The following is an 11549-nucleotide window of genomic DNA, read 5'->3' as shown; positions in this document are numbered from 1 at the left end:
AACTCAAAGCCTGCTGGGCTGTATTTGGGGTTCCCTTCTCGCCGATGGAGCCTGGAAACGCTCTCCAGGGGCAGTTGTAGGGCTCGCCTCATCTGATGGCCTTCTCTCAGGACTTACTGTCCTGGCTGCCTTTTATCCAGTGTCTGAAAACCATAGTTTCGTGCGTGCGTGCGTGCGCGTGTGTGCATGTGTGTGCATGCGCACACATGTGTATGCGCGCGCGTGTGAGTGTGTGCGTGTGTGTGTGCGTGTGCGTGTGTGTGTGTGCGTGTGTGTGTGTGTGCGTGTGTGTGAGTGTGTTGGGCGGGGGGCGGGGGGGTGCTTAAATGCCTGAACATTGGAATCGGACTCAGTGTGAAGTCTAGACCCACCACCCACTGGCTGTGTGACCCTGGATAAGTCACATGACCTCTCTGAGCGTCAGTTTCCGCATCTGTGAAATGGGGACAACAACAGTACCATCCCTCTGTGGTTTGTGAAGATTAAACCACAAGGACTTGACAGCTGATGTGTCAGGTCCTTAGCTCACTCCCAATATATAATAGGTGCCAGAAAAGACAAACTTAATGATGATAATGATAAAAAATAATGGTAGTGATAGCTAGCAATTCTCTCCCTCTGTTTCCCAGCTCCTCCCCACTGTTCGATCTTCAGCAGCTGGAGAGCATGAAAATGATTTCCCAGTGACTCTCCCCACCCCCACCCCCCCAAGACCAAGGCCCTGCCTGCTCCGCCCGTCGCGGGGCCCGGGACCCACCGTGCTCCAGTCCGGCTATGCGGTCCTGCAGGGCGCCCAGCTCCTTCTCCACCTCCTGCCGCTGCTGGTGGCTGCTGTGACTGAGGGCTGCGCGCTCCTTCTCCAGTGCCAGCACCTTGGCCAGCAGCTGCCCCTCCAGTTTGTCCATCTTGGAGTGCAGGGCAGTGGGCACCACGGGCGCAGGGGCGGGGGCAGCTGAGAAGTTCACGCGGGCTGGGAGCTCCTGCTGCTCTCGGGGCAGAGAAAGGGTATGCGAGGTCACTCCGAGGGAGGAGGGGAAGGGACGTGGGGCTCAGAGACCCCCGCCACCCCTGCTGAGTGGCCCCAGGTGAGCTTCAGCTTCCCGTAAGCAGAATGGAGCCAGCAATGCCAGCTTCAGGCAACAAACTGGGTGTCTAGCCGAGCATCTTAAGATCATAGAATCAGCCCGGCTGGTGTGGCTCAGTGGTTGAGTGTCGACCTATGAACCAGGAGGTCACGGTTCGATTCCCGGTCAGGGCACATGCCCAGGGTTACATGTTCGATCCCCAGTAAGGGGCATGCAAGAGGCAGCCAGTCAATGATTCTCTCTCATCATTGATGTTTCTGTCTCTCTCTTCCTCTCTCTAAAATCAATAAAAATATACTTTAAATGAAAGATCATAGAGTCAGACAGCCCGACTGTGGTCAGAGGGGTGTGTGCTGGCAGCTGAGAGCAGGCTGGCTCCCGCCCTCAAGGACCTACAGCGCACTCCTTCATGACTGACGCTGCCCCTGACGGGTCCTTGAAGGGCAGGCTGTCTTCGTCTTCACCCGTTCACTCGCCAAGCTTTGGCACGGGGCAGACCCAGGGGCTTCTGGGATAGGGCTTCAGTGCTGTAGCCACCCAGGGTGGTATGAGGTTAAGATCACCAACTCTGGAGTCAGACAGCCCAGGGTTCAAATCCAGCTGGAAAACCAGCCTGCTGTGTGACCCTGAGCAAATGCCTCTACCTCTCTGAACCCCTGGTTCCTCACATGCAACACGGGGGCAACTGTCGCTCTTTAGAAGGTTTGTGGGGACGATTAGGTGGTAAATGCCAATAGTAGAGCGTGTTTATTGCAATTCCTGTCTGGGGCTGAGGAGCTGGAGGGACTGGTACTCCGTTCTCCCACGCCACCCCGAGATCGGGGGCAGGTGGGCTGACCTGACACCCCTGTTATACTAACCTTCACTACCCGGAAGGCCCCTTCTCACGCCTCAGGGTCCTAGGAGTCCTGACTCTGGTGCTGATGACACACAATGCCTCAGTTTCCCCTTCTGTAAAACAGGGACCACTGGCCCCTCTCTGTTCACCCCCAGGATGGATAAAAGGAAGTAAAGGCCCTGGCGGACTGTACAAGCAGAATGCAAACTGTGAGGCTGGAACACATCAGCAGACAGGGAGCTTGCTACCTCTAGAATCTTCCCTTGACCACAGACGGCCCACGGCGGGACAGGGCCAGCACACCCTCATTGGAAGGGGCCGGACTTCCCGGAAACCTTGGGCTGAGGCAACTCATAGAGGCACCCCATCTCAGTGCCGCGGCTGGCTGTGCTCGGTCCCAGCACTGCTCTGTCCTCCGTTTCCCTCCTTCCACGGTGCCAAGCTCGGCATGAGGGGCACACATCTGAGGAGTGTGCCAGGCCCATCCTTGGCACCTTACATGTGTTTACTCACGAATCCTGACAGCTCCTTTTTTTGTTGGTACTGCGAGCGTGCCCATTTCACAGACAGATACACTGAGGCAGGAGTCCCTTTGAGTTTTCTACGATGGGCCGGGCAAAGCTGCCACCTCTGCAGCCAAAGCCTTCCCTCTCTAGCAACGCGTCGTCTTCCCTCAGAGCGAGAAGGACCTGGCAGGACGAGCGGGATGAGCGGGACGAGCAGGACGCGGAGTGCTTGCTGCTCACACAGACACGGTTTCGAGGGAACCGCGCGGGCTGTGGGAGCTGGCGCACAGCTGTTCTTTTGTCAGAGCCACCAGCACTGCTGCCAACAGGAAGGCGGGGGGGGGGGGGGGGGGGGGGGTGGGGACGCTGGGGACTTGTGTACATGCATATTAGCATATCGTGTGCGGCCCCCTCCCCGCCGTGACTGAATCAGGAGAACATGACTGCGCCCCCCCACTTTCCCATCTGCTGCGGGTGCAGGCTGTGCCGCGTGGGCTTCCAGCCGGATGCCAAGTGGGCCCCAAGCCCAAGATGGGGGGGGAGAGGATGATGCCATCACCCCCACTCAGGTCCTGATGAGGCAGGAAAATGGGGGCTCAGACCCCACCGTCTGTCGTGCTGGGATTCGGGGTAGGGGTTGCTGTAGCTGCACGAAGCCTGGAGGCAGAGCCCGTGTTCCAGTCCGGCTCCGCGCCCGCGTGCTGGGCTCATTAGGGCTCATAATAAGAATTAGCGGCGGCAGCTGTCCTCACTGAGGAGGCCTGTGCAAACAGTTCAGCCCTCTCAACAGAGAGACCAGGAGGCCCACTTTGCAGATGAGGGAACTGAGGCTCAGAGAGGTGATGTCACCTGCCTAGGGTCACAGAGCCGCGAAGTGACAAAGCCAAACCCCAGCCCAGGCCCTTCTGAATCTAGACCTGGTTTCATTCCTCAGTTCAACCCCGCCAGTCTGGGGCTCCGCTTGCTGGTCTGCGCCGAGGGCATGGTGCCGGCTGCCCTGCCTGCCTGGAGGCCCGGCAGGTTTCAGTGGCCGTGAGAGGCCTGGGAGGGCCTGGCAGGCGGGGTCACCGTGGTTTGGGGCAGCTTCACAGGGGGACGGGATACGAGGGACCGGCCCATGCGGGGTGGCTCAGAGGCTGGGAGTATGTGAGGAGCACCCACCCACCTCACCTCCTTCGGGGAGCAGAGGGAAGGCGCTGGCTTTAGGGTCAGGGTCCCACCCCCTGCACAGCTCACCCCTGCCCAGGACAGCACGGGTCCCAGCTCCCAGGCAGCAGCGGAGTCTGCCTGGGCCCACAGCCTGGCTCCACCAGCCCAGTGACTTTGTTACGTAAAGCTGTGTGCCTCAGTTTCCCCATCAGCAAGAAGGGTAGGGTAATACATCTCATAGCATGGTGGTGAGAATTAAGTGAAGTAACATAATGCACTGAGAGTAGAGGTTGCACACGAAGTGCAATGTAAATGTCAACGTTATTATTATCGCTAATATACTTCAATATCTTGTGCAGGAACCAGCTGCTCTCCATCTCCAACCGTAAATCTCACCCGAGGGTATTTCTCCCCCGTTGATTTTCAGAGAGAGTGGATGGGAGAGGGAGAGACAGAGAGAAACATGGACATGAGGGAGACACATCAATTGGTTGCCTCAGCACATGTCCGACTGGGATCAAGCCTGCAACCCAGGTACGTGCCCTTGACCGGAATTGAACCCGTGACCCTTCAGTCCACAGGCCAACACTCTAACCCTTGAGCCAAACCGGCCAGGGCTATAACTCTTTTTGTTTAATCATTATCTTGAGAAAAAAGCAAGTTACAGAAGAACAGTTAGATACCATTTAAATAAAGTTGCAAAGATTCAAAACTAGATCACGTATTTGTAAAAGCATGAAAATGCATGGAGAGATGCATGCAGATGCAGGACGCGGTGGCACTCTCTTGGGGGTGGGCACCTGGGGCTGGGAGTGAGGAGGCTCTGAGGGCAGCAGCGGGTAGCGAACGGCCTGCTTCATGAGCCTGGTAGCGGCCTGGATGGTATTCTTTTTTTAAAAATATGTTTTTATTGATTTCAGAGAGGAAGGGAGAGGGAGAGAGAGATGGAAACATCCATGATGAGAGAGAATCATTGATTGACTGCCTCCTGTACGCCCCCTGCTGGGGATCGAGCCTGCAACCCAGGCATGTGCCCCAACTGGGAATTGAACCATGACCTTCTGGTTCATAGGTCGATGCTCGACCAGTGAGCCACACCATCCGGGCTGCCATGCTTTTCTTTAAAGAAAAAAATGGGAGAACATCCAAAATCAGTCTTTGAGGGTCGAGTCTAACCCTTAATCTTAACTGTGGCCAGACCCGGCCCTTTGGCCCCTCCCTAGTCCACTCACCTGGGCTCCTACCCTGGCCCCCTCCAGATGGCAGCCAGGGGCAGCCACCTCCCTGCAAACCCGACCGCGTTGCTTAAAGTCCTTCAACAGTCCCGTCCCCCGCCAGCAGCCCCTGCCCTGTGAGCACAGCCCTCGCTGCCCACCCCCACCCCCAGCTACACTCATTCCCGCCCAGGCCCCAGCCGCTGGCTCCCTCTCACCCCAGGGCCTCCATAACTGCTGCTGCTCCTGCCTAGAACACTCTTCCCGCCCCTCACCCACCTCTCTGGCCAGTGCCTGCTCAGCTCCACATGGCGGCTTCCCTGACGCCTGAGCTAAGATGCTCCAAGGAAGAGGGAAAAGGGGCTTCTCTGAGGGACGGCAGGGGCCTCATTCACTAACTCCTCCCTCCCTCCCTTCCTCCCTCCCTCCTTCCCTATCTAAAGTCAATGGAACAATATCCTCGAGTGAGGCTTAACCCGAAGAAGAAAGAAGAAAGAAGAAAGAAGAAAGAAGAAAGAAGAAAGAAGAAAGAAGAAGAAGAAGAAGATAAATGGGCTTCTGTGCACCAGGGTGCCAAGTCAGGGTGCACGTGAGGATGAAGAGGCCAGGAGATGGGGAGAAGGCTCCCTGAAGCCCCAGAGTAAGTGATCGGACACCCCGAACCCTAGGGACCCTCGCCTCCCCCTTCAAGTACTCCCTGTTGAGAAGGCCACAGAATTCCCTCCGGCCCTGCCTGCCCACACACCTGCTGGGCCCTGAGCAAAAATATGCAGCAAAGGGAGGCCCCTCCCCCCAGACCATGTTAACAGAAAATCCTGGCTGTGCTGTGTGGCCTGGAGCAAGCCACTCAGCCTCTCTGAACCCTAACTTCCCCGGAGTCACGTGAGGGGTGTGTGGGGTGCATAAGTGCTTCCGCGGTGGGTTGGTGGCTGCAGTCGGTGTCCCAGCGTCCAGTGGGGATCATGTGCCCAGGTTTGTCCTGGGAAAACCCCACCACACCCTCAGTCCCGGACCTCGCTCCACCGCCCACAGGCACGACTTCACAAAATGGCCAGTCATCAGAAAAGGTGCTCCGTCCCATGAGTCATGAGAGAAATACAAATTAAAACCACGGTGAGTGCACTCACGCCCGCCAGGACGAGGAGCGTCTTTCAAATGACCAAACCCAGGTTGGCAGGACGCGCACGCAGGTGGGCGTGTAGACGCTCGCTGCCACTTTGGAAAAGTGTTTGCCATACGTACCTCCTGACGCTAAATATATGTCTCTCCCGGGGCCCAGGCATCCACTCCCGGGGATGCAGCCAGGAGAAATGAGGGCTCGCAGCCACCAAAACATACCACAAGGCCGTTCACGGCTGCTTTATGTGTCATAACCCAAACCGGAAACGAGCAAGTGTCCATCCGTAAGGGATGGGGAAGTCCATGAAGGCATGTCCACGGGGACCGCACATCATCGAGAAGTAACAGCCACTGGCTCACGCACCGTGACCCAGTGAATGTCAGACACGATGGAACGAGAAGACCAGACGTGGGGATACGGCCGCGTCCATCTGCAGGGTGTTCAAACCCGTGTTAAAGGAGGTGTGGGGCAGAAGCGGAACCGTGGTGCCTTTGGGAAGCACAGATTTGGGGGGTCACAGAGGAGCCTGCTGGCGATTCTTGATCTGGGTGGTGCTTTCATGGTATTTCCTTACATCAATTTTCACTGAGCTGTGCATTTAAGATTTGTGTCTTTTATAAGTAAGACATGTGAGCTCTCAGATATCTTGAATGTAAGATACACCTTAAAAAAAAAGTCCCACAAGGAAGGCCCTGTCCGGCTCGGAACAGCAGGCCTCCTCTCCTGCGTGAGGGCCTGCCAGGGATGAAAGGCCTCAGGGGCCCAGAATGACAGGGAGAGGGGTCCTGCCCACCCCTCCCATTTCACAGATGGGGAAACTGAGGATCAGAGAGAAGAAGAAATTTTCTGAGGTCACAGCAGGTGGCAGAGCTGGGGCTCAAGACACCAGGTTTCTTGCTAGAATGTAGGTGCCGCACTGGCAGGAGCAGGGGTTAAGGGCTTCCCAGTGCGGGTACCGCACCTGCCAGCCACAGAGAGGGGGCATTGGGGTCTGCAGGTGGCTGGAGGGCACGAGGTTCCACGTCCTCAAACAAAAGGCCAGTGGGCAGAACCTCTGCTGCCACGCTCTGCTGGCCCCCTTCTGGCCAAAGAGGCTGGGCCAGGGGAAGCAGCCCCCACAACAGGAGCTTCCAGAGGGGGTTGCAATATAAGAGAAAAGTAAAAGCAACCAATAGATGTTAGAAAGGGCACCAACAGATTCTCTGAGTCACAGTGTTGATCTGCAGATTTCCCTGAGAAACTGGAGGCCTGGGAGTGGGCGAATGGAAGCTTCGGGGCTGTGCACACATGCACCCCCCGCCCCCAACTCCTAGTCTGGGTGCATATGGCCAAGAACTCACCATTTAGAGACCAAAGGGCCTGGACCGAACCTGGCCCCCCCCTTCTACCCATTTTAAAGATGGAAAAACTGAGGCCCAAAGAGGAAAAGTGATTCGCCTAAAGTTACAAGCTAGCAGCTCTCGGCTTCATGCCACCTGGGCTTCCTATTGCTGAGACAGTTGACAGCTGAGAGGTGTTTAGGGAGCATCTGGCCCATGGATAGAGAGGACACCAAAGCGGGGGGTGGGGATTGCCTGCCTCTGGTTCCTTCAGATTCTCTGAGCCTCCACTTCCTTATCTATAGGAGGAGTGTGTACAGCCTGCCCCGTCGGGCTGAAGACTGCATGAGCTCATACATATGCAGTAAGTGCCAATCACTGTTACTTCTCATTGTTCTTGTTGTCACTGAGGCTCTCACACGGTCCTGCTGATGATCTTGCCAGCAGGGGGAGCCCTTGAGTACTGACCCTCATCACTCCTGCTCTGGGTGCTCTGAGGCAGAAATGGCCAGGGCACTACCCAGTAAGGACCCCTGCCCTTGCCTGTCTTTCTCACTCTCCTAAAGGTAGTGAGGTCTGACCCTTCCAGATGGATCTAGAGTTAATAATGAAGAACAAGGGCTCTGGGGCCAATGATAGGGTCACATCCAGGTGCCACTGCTGTGTGACATTGGGCCAGTTTCTTAACCTCTCTGAACCTTGCTTTCTTCATCTGTAAAAAGGGATAGAATAGCACCTCCCTGGTAGAGACTGGATGAGGATGAAGTGAGAGTGTACAGTGCCTGCTACCTGGGAAGGGCTCTGTGTGAGCTGTACTTGTTATTAAGTCCAGGGTCTTCTGGGGCTCCCACTCCAGGATGGAAGGACGCGGCCAGCGTGCTGGGCTGGGCGAAGGATGTGGTGTGCGTCAAAGCATGACTGCTGAAATCAATCCTGAAGCTCCCTTTCACAGATAAATGAGCGCGGAAACGGAACACCGGGGCATGTGTACCTGGCCGGTGGCCACAGAAACGGCCCAGCCCTTCTGGAGAGTGGTTTTTGGCCGCAGCCACAAGCAGTCAATATCCTCTGACCCAGTAATACCACCCCTGGGAATTCAGCCTGCAGCAATCATTCAGCAGACTTAAAAAGAAAACACACAGCTATCTGCCCGACATGACCCTGCCCTGAGCATCCAGAAGAAAAAGAATTAGAAACCACCTACATTCCCAGCAACAAAAGATGCTCAAGGGACTGGTGGATGGCAGAGCCCGCGACGGACCCCGGATATGACGGCGTCACTAAGTGGTAATTACCAGCAGCTGGCAGCTCAGGAACAACGCCTGCATAAAGGACCGAGAGGAAGCGGCAAAACACATGACATGGGGGGATTAAATGTGATCCCCCCTCCCCGAAAAAAATACTTTTTGACATTTTTCCATTAAGAGCAACAGCAGTAACAACAAAAATAAAAACACGAAGACAAACAATTTCTCCCAAGCCCTCACACAGGGCTCCCGCTTGAGGCCTGGAGAGAGAGGCTGGGCCAGCATGACCTTCCCTCCCCTTTGGTAGTTGGCCTGGTTGGGGGCGGGGGGTGGGGAAGGGATGACATGGACAGAGTGTGATCAAGGAGGGCCTCTGGGAAGAGGTGTCTCAGACCACTCTTAGATGACAAGGATGGATATGCTGGGGGGTGGGGGTGGGTACCTAGACAGAGGCAAGAAGGAACTGGGAGACGAGCCAGATCCCAAATGGCAGCCTGGACGCAGGCTGGGGAGTTGGCACCACAGGGAGCCCCATGGTGGCCTTAAGGGGGACCTCTGGGCCTGTCTGACGGGGGACAGGTGGAAGGATGTGCCTGGGGGAGGGAGACAGTGACAGGCTGCTGCGAGGAGCCAGAGAGGCGAGGCCCAGTGGAGGAGGAGGGCGGGAGGACCCCAGCATGCCTTCCCAGAGCACACCTGGGAAGCAGAGGACCCGAGTTCAGGCCGGGACACGAGGGTCGGGGGCTGGTGGGACACCCAGAGGGAGGAGCTCGGGGAGCAGGTGGGTCCTTGATCTGGAGCTCAGGAGGGAAACCTGGGCTGGGGAGGAAGCTGGTTTGGGGCATCAGAGCGGAATGGATGTTGGAAGCCTCCAGGTGTGGCCGAGCTCACCCAGGGAAAGTGAAATGAGAGCGGGGAGAGAGAGGCGCGGATGTTGAAGGAGGAGAACCCTGACAGGGCACAGGAAGGCAGAGGGGAGGAGAGGCGGGTGGGAGGTGCCCAGAGGACAAGGACATGGAAGCCTGTGGGAGGAAATGATCAGTGGGGACAGAGGTCGGAGAGGGGTCCAGCAAGAAAAGGACTGAAACGTTTTGTTCAGTTTATCCACTTCAGTGACACCACCGTGTGCTGCGGTGGAAGAGATGTGTGATGAGAAAGGAGACCCTGACCGGCTGCAGGCATCCTCTCGAGGACATTGGAGGAAAAGGGAACAGAGAAACTAAACGGTGTCTAACAGGTGGGTGGAGTCCAGCTGAGACCAAGAGTCTGACTCCAGACCCCCGCCCCTCCCAAAGACCCTGAAGAGACGGGCCCTGGCTGCAGCCAGGCTCGGAAAGATCGGGTGGCCTCTCTCCGCCTGTGTCCACCGCACTCAGAAAGCAGGAGGGGGTGGGTAGGGAAGCCAGAGCTCCCCCGACCTGAGAGGCGGACCTCGTGCCAAGTCCCAGCCACCAGGACAGCCCCAACCTCAGCAGGCTACGCGAGAGCCCGCCCTGCCAAAGGCGCAGGTGCTGGGGGCACAGGTCCAGCGAACCCAACCCTGCCCGCCCCAGACATGGGAGGAACCTCGGTGCCATCTGGGTGTGGGGGCAGGGGCTCGGGCAGGCAAGAGGAAGTTATTTGAAAACCAAAGTTTTTTTTTTACATTAATAGAATCTATTCCTAAAAGGAGGGTTTGTTCCCATTTTTATTTTTGGCCATTTAAAAAGTTAGTAATGTGATAGCTTAGTGTTAAAAATAGCAGGCACTCAAAGGGACTGAGCACACCTCCCCCCGGCATTGTTCTGGGTCCTTCACGGAGATTAACTCACTTACTCCTCACAACACTCCAGTGACGTGGGTGCTATTATTGTCCCCATTATACAGGTGAGAAAACCGAGGCCCCCCTGCACTGCTGACTTTCAGCGTTTTTATTATTATTATTATCATTATCATTATTTCTTGCTCTTGGCTCTCATCCTAGAAATCCCCCAGAGCTGGAGTGGGAAAAGGGGACAAGGCCCCCCACCCCCACCCTGGGCTTTCCTCCTGCCTGTCGCTCACCTCAGGAGGTCTCTGAGACCCGTTTCTCACCTGTAAGAGGAGAGGGTGGTCTGTGACGGCTCCCTGGCTGCACTGACACCCTGTGGGGTGGGTGCTGACACCAGCACAGACTTTCTGGAGGGTCCCTCACGGGACCATGGGCATGGCCAACCTTCCAGGTGCCAGAGATTTAACCAAGAGCCGCGGGGAGGGGATCCCTGTGTTTTCTCAGCCCCTCTCCTCTCTGCCTTTGCCAGGGGGCACTTGGTTTGGAGGGAGGAATAAAGGGGGCAGCTAAGGCTTTGGCCCCTTTTTATCCCTTCCTTTCACAGATCCATCTTTGTTGCTAACGCCCTTCCCTGCGCCTGACCCGCTGTGGGTGGTCAGTGTCTCCCGGCTGCCTGTCCGTCCTAGTCCGCCCAGCTCCCCGTCCTGGAGGCCCTAAATAGGGTCTCACAGGGAGCTAGGGGTCTGGCTGCGTCAAAGGAGAAAGACCAGCCCAGGATCACATGACTGCCAGCAGTGGGCTACTGGGTCAGATCTCTGGTACCTGGCTCCCAGCCTGAGCCAGGAATGTCTGAAAAGGCGAGTGGGAGAGGAGGAACCTCAATCTCCATTCAGTCTCCACCCCAGAGCTGCCAGCCTCCAGGTATCCTGGCCGGGCGGGCACCATCTGAGCTCCTGCCCTTAGGTTAGGTCCCGGGTACCGCCCAGGCCGGGGGGATGGCTTATGGGGCACTCTGATCCTCCCTCTGGGGCGGAGAGGGGGTTCCGAATCCTGGCTCCTGACCACTGGGAGTGAGTGGGGGCTGGGCTGCTTTGTCTGAAAGAAGAGAATGAAACGGGCATTTAATGAGGTCCTCGCCCTGCCGCGCATTTTTTCCCACCTGCGGTTTAATCAGTCCTCACCGCAAGTGGACGCCGTTATACCCACTTTACAGATACATGCGCTGAGGCTTACGGCCTCGGTCACCGTGTCAGCCGCCGACCCACGTGCCCTAAGGGGTTCTTCCTTCTCCCTTCAGGTCAGGAACCGCCCTCTCCTGGGA

The 11549-nt window shown here is 56.8% G+C and overlaps 1 protein-coding gene across 1 annotated transcript in view; it reads right to left on the bottom strand.

The window, feature by feature from the left end:
- Positions 1-11549, bottom strand: part of NPTXR (neuronal pentraxin receptor) — a 23678-nt gene that overhangs the window by 7972 nt on the left and 4157 nt on the right. Inside the window, exon 2 of the mRNA XM_015568702.1 lies at positions 758-1048. Coding sequence (XP_015424188.1) covers positions 758-1048 — 291 coding nt within the window. The remainder of the gene's footprint in view (positions 1-757; positions 1049-11549) is intronic.

This window comes from Myotis davidii, unplaced genomic scaffold (genome assembly GCF_000327345.1).
Source record: "Myotis davidii unplaced genomic scaffold, ASM32734v1 scaffold2370, whole genome shotgun sequence".
Lineage (NCBI taxonomy): Eukaryota > Metazoa > Chordata > Mammalia > Chiroptera > Vespertilionidae > Myotis > Myotis davidii.
Note: the sequence above shows the minus strand (reverse complement) of the source record. Positions and strands in the feature narration are given on the sequence as shown.